The following is a 23,001-nucleotide window of genomic DNA, read 5'->3' as shown; positions in this document are numbered from 1 at the left end:
GTGTTCTCTCAGTGATGCTCTGAACTCCACGGCTCTTCCCATCCCAGAGAAAACAAACAGCATGCCTTACAGGGACCCTTAGTAACCTCTTAGCCCTGTCATCTCATCCCATGGTGAAGCTAAACCAGTGACTCTGATAACGAGTATTTCTTGTCTGGAATTGCCAAGCTTTGGCTTTTATTTTAGAAACTCATTTTGCCTCTTGTTGCTGGGACAAGACCTTCTAGTAACAGACCTTAAAATAGGTGGCAATTAGTTCAGTGTAACTCAAATGGCCGAGTATTTTTCTTTTGTAAAATTCTACTTCTATTTAAGTTATTTACTTAGCAACACATAAGAATACCTTATTCTTCATGTTATAAAAACCACAGGGCAAAGCCTTTACTAGAACTGAAATACAAACTCTGCTGTAGATGTAGCACCTTCCTTCCACCAATTCAAAAAGGAAGAGACTAAGAACTATCCACACTGAGAAACAGCTGCTCTTTTATAATGACATCTGACAAGACATGAACTATGCTAAAGGACTGCTGAAGACTGGAAGAAGACCCTTCCCTCCAGTTTTGTCTGAAAAGGAAAGAGAGGATCTTGTACTGGGCTGGGCATCATCTTACAGCTGATCTGGACGTAATTAAGAGACTAACTTGTAATGAGACATAATCTGTATCTTTGAAATATACATTACAGAATCCCTCTAACTCATGAAACCTACAGGCCCCCCTGTAGAAAATATCCCTACCTGTTTTGCCAGCTGTGTCTCCAATTTGTTGATCAGATCCTCCTTTCCCTGTACTGTGCACATCAGCTCCTGGTATTTCCTGTGCAGGGTGCTGTCAGATTCACCAGTGTTCATGTTGGCTAGTTTTATCTTCTCTTCCATAACTCTGACCTGTAATGGTAATCAGAAGGAAATTAAATAAAACCAAAAAACACCAAAACAAACCAATGCAAATCAAGGAGCTGCTTGTGAATTGGTAAGACAAGGAAAATAAAGGAGAATATTTGTGGGTTTCTTATTTTTTAAGTCAGGAAAAGATAAATAAAACATCAAAAACCACAACACCCTTCAGGTACACTTAGTTTATATCCACATTTGAGAAAGGAACATTGTCCATTCACTTGTAATGCTGAAACAGTAACAGATGCAAACTGAACCACGAACAGATAAATGCATCATGGATTGTGAGCTATTACAATCAAATTATTAATCAAAGAGATGATACAGGTACCATAGCCTCCATACACATACAGACATGGTACATCCCACCTTTCTCCTTTGCAATATCATGGCCAGTTTTTTACCTCATTCACTACCAAGGTATATACCACAACCCCTTGGCTATTTGCTTCAGATTAAAATTGCTTTAGGAAAATGTACTGTGGAGGTCCTTTGTCCTCCAATCTCCAGCTTGAGACAGTGCTTTGGCAACTCCTGTCTTTCTGCTGAGTCTTTTCTCCAGACCTGCTAAGGAGTTACAATGTTAGATATTTCAAAAGATTTGCCTGTCTTTGAGCTCCTGCCAGTGCCAAGACTTCTTCATCTCAGCAAGAAAGATCATTGCAGTGCTCCTTCACTACAGACAAAGTTTCTATCCCCTAAAATCCAGTGGCTACTGAGGCATTTCAGGTTTTTAGCAAATTTTTAAAATATCTTTGCTTTCCTCAAAACCTTTGTCTCTCAATAATGCCACTCCATTTTACCATTACCTCATTCTGTTACAATGGATTATAAGACCTCATTTCTAAAGATGAATGGAATCCCTTCAATTTAACTCAAACGTACTAATTGCAGCATTTGATGATGGGAAAACCTCTGGTTCCAACACATCTCAAAGAAGCTATATCTGCAAAGAAACCAACTCCAAATACCATAAATTTAGCATGAACTTCGAACCAGAAAGACAGAATGCAGGCACCAATTTGAGCACTTCACAGAGTCTGTGCAAGAGGGTTAGTCACACTCTGTCGAGCAGCCTACACTTCATACTTGCAGAAGCTGTGTTTTGTCCTCCTGTCTGCCTGTATTAGGCAGAGAAGCAAACTGCCTCTTCCTCATACCAAATCAGAAAGGTAAGCACCCAGCATCCGAGCCAGAAAACTAAGCCTGCTGAGTCGGATGTGCTTTCATTAGAGTTTAGGGTGATTATAGTAAAAAGAAATGGCCCCTCCTTCCTGTCTGATGCCCAAATGCTGACTCTGTGCTAGAGGCTCAGCGAGGGGACTGCAAACATGTGATTTCCTTAATTGAGGCTGGCAGCTACAGGGAGTCCATTGAATTAACAAATCCAATGCCCCAGACTCCTGGAGAGAAAGATAACAAGGGATTTTGCACTTCATGTGGAGCCCTCTCATTCATGGTGAATGTACTCATTAGTGAAAAGGAATGGTCCTACTCTTATGCTGTCTCTTCTTCAGGCTGTCAGGCAGCAATGTAGCATTTCTCTAGAACAGTTATCTCTGGATGTGGATAAGGCTGCTGGAAAGACAAGCACTGAGGGTTGCTAGTCTTTAGGACCTGCCAGGATATGGCTACAGAACTGCTGGTGGCAGGTGAATGAAGGCAAACCTCATTTCTGCTGGTGGTAGGTGAGTGAAGGCCACCCTCATTTCTGCTACACCTTCCCAGCCAAGTTCTCCCTTTCTTGCCCATTCTTGGACCTGGATTTGATTTGTTCTCATCCTGTCCCTTGCTGTCATTGCATCTTATCATATCCTGGGCACTCTGCTCCTGTCATTGAGGTGCCTGCTAGTACAAAAGCTCCACTGGTCCGTGGCAATAACTGTATTTCCTGTTGGTGCTGTCCCAGCTGTCACTGTTGCCTGTATTGTGTCACCTTGGCCTGTCTTGGCTGGGTGTGGACTTACTGATACCACTCTCGAGAACAACTCTCGTTCTTCACTGGTAGTTGCTGGTGTAGCATAGAAGCCAACAGCACGGAGTCAAGACATAGCCTCTTTCCTAGAATGAAGCTGGTCAGTAAAAAAAAATCTTGATGTCAATATCAAACTGGTGAGGAAAAATATGTTCTGCAGATAGAATACCTTTTCAGGTACTCCAGGTTCTTGGTTCCCAGGTGATATGTCTCCCAGTGCCTATAACACTGCCTATTTAGTCCTTCACTTCTGAAATCATCTTTGACAATCATTCTTGGCTATGTGGCTTTTATTTCTGCCCTTCAACCCCTGACTTAGTGCTCAGTCCTGCAGCTCTTGTCCAGCTGGAGGGAGCTGATTCACTTCAAGCCTTCCCTTCAGCAGTGATGTGCAGTGATCCAAGAGCTCAGACCACCTGGTCCATCTTGGCTCTTTTGTTTCTCTAATAGTCCTTAGAGTGCAGAATATCTGCTTCCCAAAGGTCTAATAATCTCTATAGCCTGTTCACAAGCTGAAGTCTGCCTCTCTCCCCATCTCCATTATTCAAGAAGCATAGAAGAACTAGTTTAGACAATATGCCAAATTTTTAGATGATTACAGTAATAGACAACGAATCTAGCTCTTACTGTTTTCTCCATGGGCTCCTGAGCCAGAGCAGTAATTACTAAGAAGTCCAAAACAAGTGATAAGGGTGTGTCTGCAAAACCTACTCCTTTGACAGAACTTTCTCTACTTGTAGACAAGTTCTCACCAGTACTCTTAGTTATTTGTTTCCTGAGGACCTGCCAAGCAGCCTTATCTTTGCGATTTAATCCTGAGGTCCAACAGCCCCTTCCTTTTCCACAACCAAGCATGCCTATTAGGGATGAGGGGATAAAAGGCTGTGAAGATGATAGGAAGGTGTGAGGTGCTTGTTTTCACTTAGGGTTCAACATATTCAGGCACCTGTTCAGAGCTAGGGCTCACAGACTGGGAAGTAGACCAGAAAATCCATTCACTGCTGTAAATCAGTGTTTCCCTAGCAGGGCATAGCACTGCAGATTTCTGTCTGTATGCTAGACTGGAAGGAATTTAGAGTGAGTTAACTGCTGGACTTGTACCAGAGCCACCATCAAAGAACCTCTTACCTGTTTCTCCGCATCCTCAGCTCTTTGCTCTGCTTCTACCACTCTCTGTTCCAATTCCTGCATCTTCAGAGACAGAAAAGAAAGAAGAGGGGGAAAGCAAGACAATAAATTAACATCACGTTTTACTCAGGACTTGTGCAAGTCTACAGATCTTTGGCATATTTTGAGTTAACTGGACAGCTTTGACCAGAAACAAAAAAAGCCTTTGACCTTTTCCAGTCTTCTGCCCTACTTTGAATAGACCGGAACCATTTTCTCATTAGTGAGCCTCATCATTCATTACATGGGTCAAAGGAACAGTGCCCAAGTCTTGACCTCATCTCTACAATTTACACACCGTGGGCTGTCCCTGCAAGGAGCCTTCTACAGTGCACCATTCTTCCCTGATCTTATTTCAGCTAGGATTCATTCACAATGGTAAATAAAAATGAATATATCTTGGAAAGCTCACAGCAGGTTCTTTATGATGCCACATTATAACCACTGAATACTTTGCTTTGGCTTCAAACATATCATAGGCTCATAACTGACAAGATTAACAACGATCTTAAAATTTTCCTATGCTTCTTTTCATTTTAAAGAGCTTTGCAAACTGACAGTTATGTGATTCAACATTTGAACATTGCTGCTATCAAAGTCAAAGGAACCGAATTGAATTTTATCCTAAATATTTATAAGTCACCTCATTCTCATAAAATCCAAATGTACCTGGGGTTCTTCTAATAATTTACCACTAGAGCCCTTTTTTTGGTGGGTGGTAGTTGCTTTGGGGGATTTTTTGTAAATTGTTTGGTTTTGTTTTATTTTTTTTTCTTTAAATAGCAACCTAGTATCTCATTTGATGTTTGCCAAGGTCATCTTCACTTGGCCTGCTTTGACAGATCTCAGATTTAAGCCCGGCAATATGAAGTCTGTGACACTAAGTTTTATCCAGCAAGTTGCAAAATTTGAGGAATGCTTCATGGAGTTTGCAGCACTTACTTATGTTTAACTGTGGAAAGAATGACACAGAAGAATCTTCCAAAGATTGAAAGAATCATGCTTAAAGAAGAAAAACTGTAAAGGGAACCGAGCTCCTTTTCACTCCAATGCATTTTTGATAAAGCACTGGAGCCAAGTATTCAGGTTGGTCACTATCAGGACCAAACCAATATATCTAAAAATGGGACTTATTCCACTTGGGTTGATCACCCAGAGTGGACGTGACAGCATTCCTGTTTCCATTTGCCTTCCTTCACACAAGCAACAAGACAAGTCTTCCTTCCTTACATGCTCACTGATACAGTGAGCAGACTGACCCCTAGCAGCAAACATTTTGAAAGGCATGTACACACCTCAGTATGTAGACATGTAGACACCTCAGTAGTCACATAACCAATAAAGAAATTACATAAATTAAAACCAGGAAGATCAAAACCTGCTACGTTTTGCATGATACCTCTCACGTTTGCTTTTTCAGTGGAACAACCAAATACAACAGTCTCTGTAACTTAATATCCAAATCAAGGATGGTTCTTTGGCAGAGGAACAGAGCTGCCACAGAGGACTGCAGCCATGCAAAGCTGCTCTGATCAGAGTCTTCTCAAAGACTGAGTTCAAGGCAATCTAACATGAATAGCAGTGGTCTGTGCCACATGAGTATGTGTCCCTTCAGAACAGTGATGTACCCATGCATTTATCTATTAGTCTCTGGACAGTCATCACCACAGACAGGTAGCAGCAAAACATATTGGCAAAAGGGATGCTAAACATAACTACTGGGGAGACACAATATGCTTTGTGAAACAAATAGTGTTTAACACAGTAGCTTCAGAATCAATGGTCTCTCCCAGTTTTCTGATTAATTGACAGGTCTACACTTACAGCACAGATGAAATTCTGGTGCCTTTTACCAAGCTATCCTCTTAAACTAATAATCCAAGCCTCCACAAGGTGAACAATCTCCATGAAAGACTATTTTATGGAGGTTATTTTAAGAAGACAGCACTGTTCTGACTGAAGAACTCCTTCTTGTCCTAGCAGTTGCTTTACATTCCTAGCAGTTATGAATCTTGATCAGGACAGGGAATCTAGGTTGGGACCATTCCTGATCACTAAAAAGTTATGAAACTTGTGCAAGCAGGGTGACCTGGCTAAGTTCCAGCCGAATCAATTACTTTTGTCACCCTAATTCCCTCTGTAGCCTTAAATGAACTTGTACTTTTCTTAATTTCCTGTACTACATTGTTGGGCTGTCCTACTATGAACTGTTAAATAACTGCTGTGTTCCTCGTGTACATGAAATCATTATTTTACTCATCCCCAGTGTCAGCACTCTCACTGAACACATTCAGATTTAATGCTTACATGCTTGTAAGGCTCTTTCAAATCCCTCAATGAATTAATAATAATGCTTGGTATTTACATGGGTCCCTTCATTCAAAATGCTTTATAATTTGACAAATGCTACTAAGCAATGTGACCCAGGTCACATAAAAAACTTAGTAACCAAGCCAAATGCATGGAACTCTTCTTTCAAATACTAGCCCAGACAGCTTGTAAGGGAGAAACAGGACTAGTTGAATAGCCATGCTTGCATGAGACAAAAGAGCCTTTTTCCAAATGTTCATTGTTTATTGAAATAAGACAGAAGCAGGTTAAGTTACCCAGATGGCCCTTCTAAAAATTGCAAAAGAATCTCCCATCAACCGTTCACACAGGCTTTCCCTCTCCCGATGGCTCAGAAGAAGCTAAATAAAATTGAGTGAAAAAAGTTCCTACACTTCTCAGCTTCATTCTTCTCCTGCTGTTCTGTTCCAGAGTCACTTCTAACCAGGTCAACTTGCTGCAGAGGCAACAGCCTGCTATGCCACTCACCAACGGAGGAGTATCCTTTCTCCTTGTGTGTGTACAAGAAAATCAGGGTGAAAATGACTGCCTGTTTCCAAAGCAATCCCTGCTTATGTCCACAAGGTAGGACTCAGGGTCTCATGCCCTGTGGGGCCCAGCACGATGGCACAGCTTTGTCTGGGAGAGCAGGGGCTAAGGCTCTTCTGCTGCACCAAACCCCAGCCAGGCTCTTTGCAGCTCTGGCAGCTCTGTTTGATAGCTGAGACCAGGTTACCAATGTGGAAGTGCACACCACATGAACTAGGGCATTGGCAGTTAAACTACTGGGTTTTACATTCCTCATGTTCTGAGCAGCGATCTAGATTATTCAAGCTAAGCGGATTTTAAAAATCTCAAGTATTTAAACTGTTAGAGCACATTGTACTACCAATGCCAGGCAGGAGTGGTTGGGTTTTTTGCAAGTTAAAATAGTCTTGAAATCATAAAATTAGTTATAAAGAATAATTTCAGATGTGGGAGATACGGTTTTCAAGCCCTTCAATCAGTCACCTCCATACCTATGACAACCTAGCTGGTGAGCAAGTATCACACCCCTGTTAACACTGTTCTTCACTCTCACCACCTAAAAGCACTTTTAAAAAATAATTTTTCTGTTACTGAAAATCATATTGGGAGGATCTCAAGACAATGTGTACCACAGGTTGGCATACAGCTTCAAACTGTGCAGAGTTCACATTTTTACCAAGATCGTCTCCCTTCACTGCCCCAAAAAACCTTTCTTGAAATGCAGCACTCTCCAGTAAGTGTGAATCTCTTCACTGTTGTAATGAGGAAAAAACTTAAAAGTCACAGTTGCTATAAAATCTATGACAAAAATCCCTGAAGCTGCCATCACTAGGCATAAACCAAGCACCTCCTTCAGATCTGGACCACTCCCCACCTGAGGGTGAGGATGCAGCACAGACAGGAGCGCCTGTCACTGTGACTGCTGCGGTGTCCTGTGGTGACTGAGGAGGAGGGAAGGAGGGTCTCTGAGCAAGTCATTACAGACCAGCTGGGAACCTGAGGAGCAGGACACCTCCCAAGAGGTGTGTCTGAGTCCACCTGCAGCAGGAGAGCCTGCCAGAGGTGCCCCTGGCAGGGGCAGTCCCTGCTGCGGCTCTCCCCTTCCCACATGACATTTGGAGCTGGGAACTGCAAGCCTGTTAGCTCTTTGACCCTTCAAGTAAAGCTACAACAGCACTGCACAAGTAGTTACAGAATAACCTGATCACTGAACCAAAGCTACTCCTTAATCTTAGCAAAGGGAACATCGCTTTGACTGAAAGGCTGGATAAATGGTAGCCAGGCAGGCCCCTGAAGCAGATGAAAATTTAATTCTCTGCCATGACCCACAAACTTCCCTAAAGAGATAGTCAAAATGTACCTGCAAGTCTGTTCTCCAATAAGGAAGTCTGGTAGGTGGGCTTGTCTCATGTGTGGGTAGTCAGGAAGTTCCTCAAAGCAGAAATTAATAAAGCACAAGGACACAGTTCTCATAATGCAGCAAACTTACAAGTGTTGCATATGGGTACTGGTTGTCTTTACCAGACCTGTTCCACATCTATCCATGATTTTTTTAATGTGCCTTTATCTAAATGTACTTTACAACCACTTTCAATGTTTTTCAAGTTAAGGAATCACTAAGGTCCATCTCAGAAGCTAATTTGAAGAGATGAAGAAGCTGCTAAGAGTTGTACAATTCCTTAAAATATGAAGGGTGGAAAAAATGTCTCATGCAGTATATGGCAATGTGAAAATGTAATTACAGTGGAAGCAGGGATGAAAATTACTCTGCTCTCAAGCAGCTGTCATCTGGATGTTTTTACATCCAAAACCAACAAACAAGAATATACACATAGAAGTTACATAATACAAAATGGAGCAAAAGTGAGTTTAGAACATATCTGTCATCAGGTATAGTAAACTGTAGTCAGCTGTACAGATTTCAACTCCATTGGTAAAACTCTTCTCACTTTCCTATAGTAACTGAATACCTGAGCAATCTTGGACTGAACTGTGATTATGTAAGACACATTTTGAAAAAAAGAAGGAGCGAGTCCCACAGCAACCTACAAATTTGAACTTTATACAAATTTAGTGAGAAAAAAAAAATTCTAATTGAAAACCAACACCATTTAAGGTTAGGAAAAACCACAAAACATTCACACCATGACAAAAACAAGCAAAAAACCAAAACTTCAATAAAATCCTCAGATCTTTACCAGTTTTCTCCTCTAGGATGCAAACAAATGCACCTGGGGGCACTTGAAAGAGATTAGTAGGAGATGTCTCTAAAACCACAGATGCCATGTAAGTTTCTAACATACAGATCTCAAAATATCTGGCCTTGCTCTTCATTATACCCAGAATGTTTTGACTGGATATGAAATGTTATTCTAACACTACCGCAATATCCCTGTCTGGGCTTTTAACATTATAGCACAATTTGCACTCCTCCAACTTTTCTGTTGCCACCCAAGTCCTGTTCCTGCTGTTCTTATCCAAAACATCCATTTTTGCTCTGCACTTGTCTCAGTCACTTTAGATATCCAGAATCTTGCTGGTACAGTGTTTTCCACTGGAGTCCAAATACTTGGTGATTTTGCAGCGAACAAGGCTAATTCCTATAATGCCACTTTACACCACTGTGGCGGGCACATCTCTGCATCTCAACTGAGAAGCAGAGAGCAAGGATGTGCTGTAATCAAGGAAGAAATCCTCACTGTAAATAACAGATATATTGGATAGCTTGGCATTTACAGATTTTTTGCTTTTGTGTCATAACTCAGTTCAAAGTAGAAGAAGTCACCTCTGCCTCACCTTCTCAGCTAACAGCTCTCGGATCTTGCTTGCCTGCAAGCGGAATTTGAAGAGCTGGGACTCCAACACAAGGCATCGCTTTTGCCAGTCCATGCAGCTGCCATTCTCCACTGTGAGTTCTGCCATTGTGAAGTTAATCATCCATTTAGGATATCGTCTGAGGTGCTCTAAAAATCCTACAGAAACGAAGGGGGAAAAAGTATATATTTTAGAAGGACAAATTTATCACCTCTGTGCCTAATTTTCATTGGTCCCTCTTACAGAACTGAAGGCCATTTCTTCTCCAAGCAGAAGATGAAGTAGTACTGCACTGAGTCACTGATATTGCCCTCTGCCAGAGGTCACTCCTAATGGATAAACGTTTACCTTTAGAATGAGTAAATAATTTACTAATGCATTATAACGTATATTCCAGAAACAACCTTACTGCCACCCTTGCTCGGCCTCTACCCAGAGACTAGGAATTTTTTACTCCTGTCAATTATTTTTTACTCCTGCCCTCTTTATTCCAGTATGGCTGTAAACTCTCAAGTCACTAAAACCTCCTACTTCAGGTTTCACACACACATTTTTAGCTTGGGTTACCAGTGCCTTATCTCATACAGACTGTGTTAAGATGATGTGATGTATTAAGTTCGGGATTGTTCCCAATCCCTAACTACTTGACACAGCCAATTGACAATAAGAGTGGAAGCACCCCAGTATCTAAACAATTGCTCTGTTAAAATAAAGAGAATCCATACAGGAATAAGTTAGGACTACAGACAAAAGATGCTGCTCTACTGAAGTCCTTGTAGACATCAAGATATATATATAGCCCCAGAAACCGGAGAAAGCTGTAGTTTTTGAAGATCTTTTCTTTTCCTACTCAGTAACGGTTTCAGATTTCAGATACTTTGTGCTTAAGACACACACACACACAAAAAATCTAGGTAATAGATGTTCTTAACCAAATTCAGATATTTGTGAACAAAAAGGTCAACTCAGTGTGAGTAGTCCAACAGCCAGCTGTATTACCAAACAATAACAAATGTTTACAAAGCTAGAACAGCCATTAGCTCAGCTTCATCAGAACAATTAAATCCTTGCTTGTTAAAGGATCTTCTCACCAGCTCACAGGCAAACGCACAAGTCCCAAACAGTGACAGACCAATGAACAGTCCAGGAATTGCGAGAAAGCAACAAAGTCACTGCCCTTACATCTGCCTTTCTCTGCAGAGAGAAAAATCTTAAGATGTCCCTCCAGTTGTACCCACTTGTCAGAACACCTGGTTCATGTTTTGCATGTAAGACTTGAGATTCAAATTACCATGACTATACACATGTATAGTGTGAGTATACATAATAGTGTGAGTATACGTATCACAGTTATATGTCTGATTTTCCGACTTAAGGAAGATGCATTTTATACCCTTTGGCTATAAACACTACATGTGAGTTATTTTTTGTTCCGGTTGCTTTGTTCAGCAATAGAAAGTTTGCCAGAGAGCAAGTTGCCTGCTTTTCCAATGACTTGTGAAATACTGTTCCAGAAGGTAGGTTTAAGTAAAACAAGACAAAGGTATGCTCATGTGTAGTACTGCAGCACTGAAAACACTCTACAACAGGAAAGAAGGCCACTTTCCTACAGACAGCACACTTAGTGCTTTACAGAAATAGAGGCCATACTTTTCCACATCCATCCAGCACATCGCTCTGATCTCTAGCCTTAACTCCTTGCCAGGCATTTAACCAGGTTACCTTTGGTACAGTGTTTCCCTACAAGGTAGTGCTATCAGTCCTTCCCAAGCTGGAAGAGTGCACTAAGTCATGGAAGGATTCTACAACACAGTTAAGTTTGTTTACAGCTAACTCTGTTTCGGACATAAATAATCATTCAGCTCTCAAATGAAATTCTGTTCTCCTTCATACAGGTGTAAGGAGTTTTTAGTCTTTATTCATAAAGTTTAAATCCAAAGGGACATGCAAATGAATGGGATGGAGTCTAATGACACAAAGCAAAATGAAACTGATGTACCCAACAACTTATGGCAAAGGAAAAGTCACTTTCCCACACAGAACATAACTTCTGGTTCAACTAAAACACCATTGTTCTGAATAGGGGGTCTAGGATGAGATAGGTGTCCTGAATAATTACATTTTATTCTTTATCACTACAGACGACTGTGTTTTATAATCCCTTTCATAAATCAACACTGCCGTTCCCTAGAACCATGCTGGCAGTTCTCCCACTATTCTATTATTCTAGAACCTCACATCTCTACTGAGCTGCCTTCCAACTATCGGCATAAACATAATCATAACCAGCTTGTATCTGTTAATTCTTGTAGATTATTGCCCTTCAGTTTAGCTACAGCTTTTTTCCTCTATCATATTTACCCCTTGATATATTTATAGATATCAAAAGCTTCTCCTTAAGGACCTCAATTTGCAAGGCTAGAGACAAGGGGCTCCTTTAGCCTCATAAGAAAAGCTCCCTGCTCCCCCTCTGCACCTGTTCCAGCTCCAGTGCACATCATATAAAAGAGCTGGTTCTTCTCTTCTCACTCTCTTTCATAGCCATGGGTGCACCTGAAAGGCAGCATGCATCCACAACAAAGCCTTGTGTAAAGGCATTGAGCACTTTCCCCTCTCCTGGGGAAGGCCTCATCTGACTGCGTTTGCCTTTCTCACAACCATACTGCACTGGTGGCTGACATTCACAGACAAACTGACACAACTGGAACAGAGGAATCTCAGCTGACTTTATCTTTGTAAATGGCAGATGTGGGAGAGCAGGAGGATAATTACAAATGGACTGGAACAGATTAATAAAGCTCAAGTCTCTGCCAGATCTCCGAAAGATCAAATTCTCTGTACTATAGGCCATTGTGGTACCACACAATAAGACAAGAGGCAACAGGCAGAAACTGATGCACAGGAGCTTTCATTGGAACATAAGGAAGAAGTTTTCTACTGTGCAGGTGACTGAGCACTGGAAGAGAATGCCCAGAGAGGTTGGGGAGTCTCCCCACTGGAGATATTCAGGAACAATCTGGATGCAGTGCTGTGCCATGTGCTCTCAGAGGGCCCTGTTTGAACATGGATGTTGGACCAGATGACCTACTGCAGTCCCTTCTAACCTGAACCATTCTGTGACTGCAAAATGCAGCATGTCCATGGTTACCCTGTGACTGATTAGTATAACTATATGTTATATTTTTAATTACAGGCAGTATTTTTATGGATCACTGAATTTAAAAGGCACAGTTTGGTTTTTGTATCTGGAAGAAGTCTTACTGTTTATGCAACTGAACCTTTTCCTCCTCTACTAATTTTAAAGAGTGCTCTTCCAGGTTTTGTGCCCACTTTATTACTACTTCTAATGTGCCATTTTGTTTTGTGTCATTAGATGAATCTCCTGTCTCAGTCACCAATTCTACCAGTAAAATACCTACCATCTAACCAGCCCCCTGCAGCACTGTGTTGTCACATTCTCTTTTGTCATTTGTCTATCTTACCGTTCTTCTATTAATCCCCATCTCCTCCACTTAAGCTAATAACTTCCCCATGTGTCATCATACTAAATGAGTTCTGAAGGCTGCAGATCAGAATTATAGCTTTTCCCTCTAGCAAAAACCTTTACATTTTCAGAGAAAGATATTGTATCACAATATCTAATTTTTACCTCTAGAGTACAACTTTATTTCCAAAATTTACTCTGCGTTTTTATTTACTATTAAAATGCATTGTTCCTTCTCCCCTCTTCTCCTGAACATAAGCAGTTCATCTGTACTCTGTGAATTACAGTATCAACTTCATTTTGACTGTCTGACTTTAAATCACTTCTATTGGATCTGCCATTTGAGATGTCCTTTTTTATAAAGATGTCCTTAACCACCTTTTTTCAGTACATTCTTTGATTCCCCTTCCTCTGACAGATATTTATCCTTTTCATATCAAATAAAGAATTTATAGGGATACATTTCTATAAAACTGTCTTTTTTCTTTTATGCATATGAAGAAGGTGGGAGCCAAATATTTTCAGAGGCAGTACTGTTATTTTAGGGACTTTGAACATAGGAGACAGCCACTCTATTCAAACAAGCTGAGATTGTCAAAGCTTCATTCTTAAATGCACACAGGCACTTCTTAAAGAGCAGCTTCATTTTTACTGTTAAATATCCAACAACTGTCAGTGACAATAACAGCAGATAAAAAGTCCTTAAAACTCAGTGGGAGAAAAAATGACTCAACCACCTGTTAAATGCAGTCAAAATTAGAAGTCTCATGCATAGATCTGTAAGTTTTGACAAACATCAGAGAAGTTCTAACCCTGAATGCCATATCCAAAATAAATATGATCGTATTTACTTGGAATATCCATATCCAGTTGTAATTCTGATGAAGTTGAAATTTAAATCAAGATGTCATGTGTTTGGGGCTTTTCTTTGTGTTTTTAGACTACAATCAGCTGATGTTGCAGATGTAGGTGGATCCAGAACTGGAAATCAAAACATTTAGGAGACTTTGTACACTTACACCTGAAAAGCCAAAACAATCAATCAATGTGAAGACTTTCAGGTGCAGATACAAACGCAAGTAAAGTGTTTGCAGCTTTGTTCGTGCAGTGCAAACAATAAAGACAGGTGAAGCACTATTTCCATCTTCCAGATGCGAGTGTCTGCTCAGCTCAGCAACAGATCCACACAGGCTGTCACAGGAGATTCACAGCACAGGGGGACTGAGTTGTCAGCACCTGCTCGTAAAAAGCACCAAACCCTGTCTGAAAACCAGAGCTGAATACTGGTCTAACTTTCAGTTACCATCTTACTACAAAACCAATCAGTAGAAAAGTGATAAATGTAACATATGAAAGGGAAGAGAATTCTTCCCGTGTCACTGAATCAAGGGGGTCAGCAGTACAGACGACGGGCAAAACTCAGGGGGGAAATCCTGTACTATCAATCAACACCCTGTCCCCAGCCACCTCATTTTCCACTTCCCACTCGTCTCACCCTCAGCTTTTTAGCACTGAAGCCATTGGAATTGTTCAGCCACGCAGTCATTTCCCGCTCAGGACTGCAGCCTGAGATGTGCACGGAGTGGGCAGGGAAGGGTGTGGAGGGAGAAAATAATATAAAACGCTGTGGAAAGGGCAAAGAAAAGGTTTGTCGCGGGCCTGGGGTAGAAGGGAGCGGGAAATAATTTCCCCTCTCCATCCGAGCAGGTGGCTTAGCTAGTGGAAGTGCCCGGAGGCAGGAAGAAGGGCTCCCAGGTGTGCCATTCTACCTGCGCAGGTCTCGCCCCGCACACCGAGGCTTACCAGGAAGGCAGACGAGACCGCAGAGCTTACACACATTTAGTTCTTGGGCTGCATCCTCCCCTTCGCGTGGCCATTCCTCCCCCCACTTCTTCCATGCCCCTTCAAGGCCAAAGTCCCAGACCCTGAGGCAAACCTCAGTTAACAGAGATGACACAACATCACCCCCAGAACGCTCCCGCCAGTCCGGTCCCCTTACGGTCACGTCCGAAGAAAGGCAAGCCGGGGGAGAAAGGCTGTGCCGGCCAGCGCCGCGCAGACCGGCCCTGCAGAGCCCCCGGCCGCCCTCTCGTCCCCGCCGCGCTCACCTCGGCCGGGGCGGGGGGCTCTGCCCGGCGGGGCAGGGCCGGCGGCGTCCCGGGGCTCCCGGCCCGCGGCGCGGCGGGGCCGGCCCTGGCCGCGGGCGGCTGCGCGGTGCCGGGCGGCAGGCAGGTGCCCGGCACGGCTCCCGTCCCATTCAGCACTTTACTATTGCCTCCCCGGTTTCCTTCGGGCGGGAGAGCTCGGCTCAAATATCAGAGCCGGCCCTCCCGAGGAGCGCAGGAACTGACATCAGCCGCCCCGAGCCTTTAACCCCTTCCCGGGCTCGGCGGCGGCAGGTGGGGCGGGCAGCGCAGGGGGCCGGGGCGGCCCGGGCCACAAGAGTGGCAGCCGCCTTCTGCCGCGGGAGGGGACACGCCCTCTCCACCCACCTTGCACCCTCAGGGACTGTCACCGAGCTTCCCGAGATCTCCCAGCCCTGAGAGCTGATGCTACCCACACCGTCCCCAGACCACCGGGGCAGCGGCGTTCGCCGTGGAGCAGCCGGGCAAGGAGCCGAAGCACTGTGGGTGCTGTCCTTGCCGCCACTGCAGCCCTGAGGGGCTGGCACTTCGTCGGAATCTGTAGATGGAGCACCCTTCACTCGTTGTAGGCAGCTCCAGGGCATGAGGTTGGTGCCAGGACAGATGAAAACCAAGCTAGTGTAATGGTCTCCTGATCAGAGGACACCAACCTGAACCATGTACTTTGGCCATTTCTCACATAAAATGGCTTAAACAAACCGGTCCGGGGCCTCAAGCATGTCTAATGATAGCTGCCAGCACACAAAATATGTTATTCAGACATCAGGCCATCACTTACTGAGGTACTTGACATGCAACAATGCCTTATAGGAATATATGGTGACATATAGGAGTAATTGCCTGTGTTATACCAAGAACTGGTGACATCTCCCTGCCTCGGGAGGCTGGGCACTGGCATCGAATGTGTGCACACACCATGTGCTGCTGGCTGCTGCCCTCTGCCCTGGCCACTCCCTGACACCCTAGGCTGGCCAAGCCCATGCTCTCTCCCTTTGTGTTGAGCAGACCAGAGCATGCAAATGGAAGTAAAAGGGACTGCAGACAGATGGGGGTGGGAGGACAAAATGCCCCCAGAGATGTGGCCCTCAGACCAGTGTGTTTCAAAGAAAAGACCCTTTGTTCTGGTTCTGGTTTAGCAACTACTTGTTACTTATTCCATTATCAGGCACACTACTTCCATCAGAGATACTTTTAAAATGTCTGTCTGAGGCTCTCCTCAGTGGAGATAACAGCAATCATCCTGACGTGTATCTTTCTGGCCATTTTCCATCGACCTTTCACATGGGCCACTTCGCTGCCATGGAAGCTGGTCTCATCTCAAGAAAGTGAGCCTGGTAGGTTGGGGAAGGGCTGCACCAGAATGATGATATCTTGAGTGGTTATGAGAGATCCATGAATGCTCTGAAACTGTACTTTGGCAACTATTGAGACTGCTCATGAAAAACGGGGCAGTGTGAACTAAACAGGCTTCAACAATCTACGAAGGAAGCACACAGAAGAACTGAACAAAGTTATCTCCCAGGATGATAAGCAACACTATTCACTAGACATGGTTAAACAAGGTCTTAAGAGTTGTTATCTGGCTTACAGATAATGCCTGGTTCGAGATTTGCTGTTTATTAAACTTTCATTGTAGACTTTTTCCTCACATTGATAGTGTGCTTTCACTAATGTCTCAGCAGAGAAACATTGGGTACCAAATCACTTACTATGCAAAAATGAAAAGACTGATGTGATTAAGTGGTTAAAATATAAAAATATAACAAAAAATATAAGGTCAAGAGTTGGACACTGAAGGGAGTACAGGCAGACTCCAAAATCTACACCTCATTATCCAAATAAGTAGTCAGATTTCCAAAGACTCTGAGGACCCTGCAGTTCCCTAAAGACAGTTTCGCTTTAGATTTCTCATCTGTTCCCAGTTCCATGGGAATTTGGTTGAATGAAGCTGCCTGTTCCTAGCTAAGAGACAAAGCGTGCATTACAGAGCTTGTTCAGGCAGAGAGCAGGACAGCACTACACGGGGATGGCTGGAGAGCCAAGAGGACATAGGCAAAGAACTGAAAAGAAACAGGCATCTGGTGAGGAGCTCTCCCATTTGGACAGCTGAGCAGGGACAGGCAGGAATACAGGCAGAGATCAAGCTGGCTGTTGGGATATCACTCAAAGAGATTTCTCCAGCAACTCCCAGTAGAAGGGACTCCAGTTGCCTACAGTCTGCATTAATTAAAGTTATGCCCAGTGGTCAAGGAATTGTAATAAATAACCAGAAACAGCACAATTTGTGCCTCCCTATAGGTATTTCAGAGGGCAAAATGTTTTAGAGGACTCAGAGGACTCATGCTTTACAGAGTCCACTCCTGAACTGAGGCTGGCCAAAGACAAAGTGAAAAAAGGAGCTATTCCCTTCATGCTCCTATCCTATTCTTGTTCCTTTCAACCACAGCATGCAAGCACAATATTTCTTAATCTGAATTTCATAAGGTATTCCTTAAAGGCACTGGTCAAGTTCTCCCATTTGCACCAGCAAAGCCAACCAGATCATATCACTCACTGAAATGTCAATATCTGGCCTTGTGTTTTTCCCAGGCAACGAAGCTTGACTGCCAGGACATTCCTCAGCCACTGAACTTTATACAAAGTACCTCCCTAAGAATTGCCTGTGCACACCTTGCTTTAACCCCTGGAGGCCCAGAAACGCATCAGCACTCACATAACCATGTTCTGTCATGTGTTTAAAGCAATGATTCTTCAAAGCTGTGCCTCCTTGTAGCTTCTGTCGCTTTTGTTAAAGTATTTAACAAAATTATTTTTAAAAAAATCTTGGTTTCCGTTAAATGATGCAAATAGAAAAATACTTTGACTTCAGAAGGAGAAGGTTGTAAGAACAACCAGCAGTATCTCATTGTTCCCAAATTATTTCCCTTGGTTGTCTTTAATTTGGCTGCTCAAGCACTGTATGTCAGGTCTTTCCAATCTGCAGACAAATCATTCAGCAAAAAGTAACATTTACTATAAACAGCAAATATCTTATTGAGAAAACAAACTCTCTGGCCAATCCCAGAGAACTAGCTTGGCACTGTTAGACTATCCTTATCACAATACAAGCACAGGCTGCTTTGTTCAGAGCACCAGATCCAAGATACCTAGACAGAAGGACAAAGAGATAAATGAGAGCGAGGAGTCAGAAGATGAGAGCAGAATGAACTCTTTCTCTTAGTAAGCAAAGTTGTCATAGATCTGCAGGTGGGAGAGAGCACTGTGTTCCAAACACAGTGCTGCTGAAAACTTACCAAAGGGGCAAGGACACCAGCCAGACCAAAAGTTCAGGTGTCAGAGCCCCACTGAAGGCTCAATCCTGTGTGGGAAAGAACTTGCACAAAAACAAAACAGTACCTTGAAAGCCCTGTTTGAGGTACTTGTCGCTCTCCACAAGCAGCTTAGGCTTCATATTGTAGTTCTCTAAATTCCACCTGTGTTAGAGGCTTAAAAATGTTGAAAATGGCCTTTGTGCCTAGTTCCCTTACTCTTTCTCCTGGGTTTGCAGTGTGCTGACAGACACAACACAGAGTTGCAATCCCCTGCCTTTCTTCTCTTCTAATCAGCAATGACAAGTTCATGCAGCATTAACATAAGAGACTGGCAGCTGTGGATCACCTTGCTGCATAAACCAGTTGCTTGTGGGAGGACCCAGTGGGAGGGCCAAGAAACCATTGCCCTCCAGTACTTCGTCAGCTGGTTTTGATTGTGTTATGGTCATCTTGTCACACTTCACACACAAGTACACTTGTGTGTACTATTGAAGCCAGAACTTGAATGAGAACATATGTTTTATATATACAGCCTTGACTGGCACAGAGCAAAACAATGGAGAATTCCCATTTTCCTTGGGGAGTCATCCCAGGGGCAACTCAAATGTTATTCTCAGTATTAATAGTTCTTGCCTTGTTTCATCTCTAGGTTTCTCAAGTTTCAGCTTCTAAGTGCCAGATTTCACTATGTCTTTTTCCAATAGATTAAGAAGTCATCAACTATCATTAAAGTAGCCTGTGATAAAAAACTTAATTTTCTCCTCTTTAAAAATACACAGATGTAACATCTCTCACAGTAATTAATATTTTCTAATGCTTGTATTTCCATAGGTTTATCTAGATCATAGACTAGACAACTGGATCTTAAAAAGTCAGTTTGGGATTTTATCAGCATGTTTGTGTGTGCCTGTTCAACTCCCGTTTCAGATCAGGGAAGAAAGGATGGCATGTGGGAGTCTTCAAGCTGTGGAGAAGGAAAACAGTCCTTACTGCATTTGTTTTGTGTGGTTTTTTTGTGTCTGGCATTGGCTGGTATATAGCCCCACAGGTTCCCACGTACCACAGCACCCTTCAAATCTGTTTCTGAGTCCACAGGCTACAGCTGTAACTGCCGTGCCAGTGGTGCTGCACATGATGCGTGTCACAGGCAAACTGTGTCAATCCAGGTGCTGCAAGTGGGTAGACAGAGCTGGCTCAACAGCACACAAAAACCCAAATTTTGCTGCCCTTAGGATGAGAGGCCTGGCGGTTCCTGCCAAGGGGAGGGAGGCACAGAAGGAGAGCTGTGGATCTGTGACAAAGTGCTGGAAGCAATCAGGAAGAGCCCTGGAGAGTTGGACCTGCTGCTCTGGCAGCCCCAGTGCTATGAGAGAGAGCCACGTCTACTGCTGCAAGGGACAGTCCATACCCCTCAGACCCTCCTTGAATGGCAGGAACTGGTCTTTCCTCCCAGGGGGAGGGAAGCTCAGGCAAAGTAGACAACAGCTTTTAGTAATTTTGCTTCCCGAGGTACCCTGGAAAATACCTATTTACAGAGCTGTCTCTGGAAGCACAAGGCAAAGAGCTGCACTAGAGAAAGAGAGCTAAACAACATGGGGAGCAGGAAACCAATTCATTTATAGATTACTGGTTTGAATTTAAGCGAAGTAAAAGAAATAACCACTGGTCAGCTGCCCTCTGACAAGCAGCAGCAGCAGTGACAGCTGTATGGACAGTCTAGTCCTCTCAGCCCCATTCCTAAACATCATCTCTCTGCAGGGCATGTTTATTAGGAGTGAGTGTTGCAGGTAGCCAGAGGAGCTCCATGGAACATAGACCCCTATTACTGCTGTTGTTCATTACAGTTCTGCACCCATCCATCACTGAAAACAGCTTCTCAGCATAAAAACTCACAAGAGATCATGGGGAGAGAACCCATGTCTGATCCTCACTAGACTTGTGAAAAGAGTTGCTGGATTGGAGAAATTTGGATAGGCTAGGAGGTGTGGTCCCTGTCCACAGCAGAGCTGGGGGAAAATACTATTTCCAGACTTGTAACATCAATAGTTCTAGTAAAGACCAAAGTAGGTCCCAGCTTGGCCTCTGTTTGGGTGCTGATCTAAGAACTTTGGAATGGGCACCTGGGGCGGCTCTGTGGTCAGAGGCAGGGGAAGATGCACAAGACAGCCTCTGATGGAGAATCCCTGCCCTTCCACAATCAGTAGGGTGGCCTGTACTGGTTGGCAGTGGGGGAGAGAAGACACTAGTAATAAATGGGCTAGTCTGTGGGAAGGGTTTTGGCTGCCTTCCCAGTATTGCACTGAAGTTATGCCTACAGCTGCCAGATGTCAGGATGGGGTGTGGAGAAGAACAGAGTTCCCTGCCATAAGCACTCCTACTTGCAGAGCTTTTGTTGCTGAAACCAGCATGCAGGCTTTCCTTCATGAGAGTGCAGGAGGGGTTAGCTGGAGAGCTTTTTGGCTCTGTTCCTGGTCTCACACCAGAGCCAGGCACACGGTTCCCAGATGTTTGTGATCTTCGCTCTGGGATCTTTCAGACTTGTCAAGGCATTGTTTAAAAGGAGGAATTATTTCACTTCCACATTGAGGGTGGAAATGTCAAGAGCTCCTGCAGAGATCCCTCTGCCTGCTTCTCTCAGGAGGGGTCATCCCTGGGTGAGCAGCACTGGAGAGAGCTCCATCTGTACACAGATGAGATTCCCAGACAATGCACTCTCGGAACAGCGGTTGTTGAGCTTCCCTGGCATGACTGTTTCTGGCAGTTTCCATGGTGACCCACAAAACCAGCACAGATCTCTTTGGGAAGGCAAATAATAGAACATGATAGTGCATGTGCCTGGGGAGGGCGTAATAAGCCCACTTTCATACTGTCAACTGAGTCTCAGGGTTGCTCCTGGGGCTTGCCCAACTCCCTTCCTGAGCTGGTGAGGAAAGCATTTCTGTACCCTTCCCCAAAGGGCTCAAAGCAGTAGCTCGCACTTGTAGGTGTTACAAGTTGCTGTAAGCAGGTTTAAATGATATTGTAAATTGGGTTTAGTGGACAACACTGGCAAGTGATGTCAGCAGGCAGCCCAGGCAAGCAGTATCTGATAGTACTTTGAATGTTTAGGATTAGTGGGAAGTGCTGATGAGGAGCCCAGGATGTATCACAACGTGGTCCAGCATGCAAGTACATACACAGGTATGACATACTTGTAAATTTAAGGAGAAAACCTGCACTCTGCCCTCTCTCCTGCTACGTCTGAAAGCATGTAGACAAAATCTCAAACTTTTATCCTTGGTCATAGATGAAAACTATTCATGGGCAAGGAACAAACTCAATCTTATCACCACAGTACCATGCCACCAAGACTTCACCCTCTGCTCTCAGGATCTGACCCTGCCCTCTTCTTCATTACAGAAGCAGCAAGTGTTACTGAGCACACTTTTCCCCACGCAGTTTGGAGGTGCCTTCCTGATACCTACCTACCCCTTTGCATGCAGCACCAATTGCCAAACAGCACAGCGGCCAGGATGAAAGGATATGGAGGGGATGCGTTAAAGGGTACTTTTCTGATCTGCATAGTTTTCGTGATTCAGCTTATGATTCCAGAAAATTCTGGAGGGGAGGGGTAAAATTTATAAAGGATAATATGGCTTTCAAACACAGCCAACATGCATCTTAAAAAGGAAATATAATTTTGTGTGCCTCCACCTCTGGGCAAAATGTTCTTGGCTTGGTTTCAAAGGTGCTGGGAAATTCAAGGGTTGGGTTTCTCTGAAAACCAGCCCCAGGGTGCCTGCAACAGGGTGACCTGGAAAAGGTGCCAATTTTGAAAATGTTATCTTAATTTAATTTTTTTTTTCATTTTGTAATTTCCTATTGATGAGCTCTCCCTGGGAGGCTCAGAGATTGATCTAGAACTTGTCTTTCACTCTTGTCTTCACTGCCTGAAGCAGGAACCCTTGTAAGAGAAAATGCACCTTAGCTGTAGATTTAGATGGTGCTTGGCTTTCATTGCTGCAATGTAAGAGACGCCCACCCATTTCCTCATGGTGTGCTCCCTTGCCCAGAGTCCTGTGGGTCCACAGGGGAGCTTCTGAGGCCAAGGTCACTGTCCAGCCTCTCCCTCTCTCTGTGATTGCCTTCCCTACTCTGGGGCAGCCCTGTAACCTCAGTCTCCGTGTGTCGGTGTAACTTCAGTCCTGGTGTAGAGGTGATCTGTGTTTCCTTGCTCCCTCAGAAGCCCATGCCAGGATGCAGCACTAGACAGTCAATTAAAACAGCTCCAGCAGCTACAACACAAAACTGAGTTAGGACCTTCTGCAAAGGATGTCATGAGTAATTTTTACTTATCTGTTTAATTAGTGTTA

General features: G+C 43.7%; 1 protein-coding gene across 5 annotated transcripts in view; it reads right to left on the bottom strand.

Moving 5' to 3' along the window:
- The window catches only part of PLEKHH1 (pleckstrin homology, MyTH4 and FERM domain containing H1), a 53,745-nt gene extending 34,852 nt beyond the window's left edge, over positions 1–18,893 (bottom strand). Inside the window, exons 1-4 of one of the 5 annotated variants that reach the window (XM_063398758.1) lie at positions 18,735–18,893; positions 9,693–9,868; positions 4,002–4,064; positions 740–889 (exon numbers count right to left, since the gene is read on the bottom strand). In XM_063398758.1, coding sequence (XP_063254828.1) covers positions 740–889; positions 4,002–4,064; positions 9,693–9,868; positions 18,735–18,789 — 444 coding nt within the window. In that variant the 5' untranslated portion in view covers positions 18,790–18,893. Of the gene's footprint in view, positions 1–739; positions 890–4,001; positions 4,065–9,692; positions 9,869–14,997; positions 15,061–15,193; positions 15,513–18,734 lie in introns of those variants that run through there. The other 4 variants (XM_063398760.1, XM_063398759.1, XM_063398761.1 and 1 more) reach the window with 4 other exon arrangements.
- Positions 18,894–23,001: the final 4,108 nt, after the last annotated feature.

The sequence above is a fragment of the Prinia subflava genome, chromosome 5 (assembly GCF_021018805.1).
Source record: "Prinia subflava isolate CZ2003 ecotype Zambia chromosome 5, Cam_Psub_1.2, whole genome shotgun sequence".
Lineage (NCBI taxonomy): Eukaryota > Metazoa > Chordata > Aves > Passeriformes > Cisticolidae > Prinia > Prinia subflava.
The sequence above is the reverse complement of the archived record's forward strand: the minus strand, read 5'-3'. Positions and strand labels throughout refer to the sequence as shown.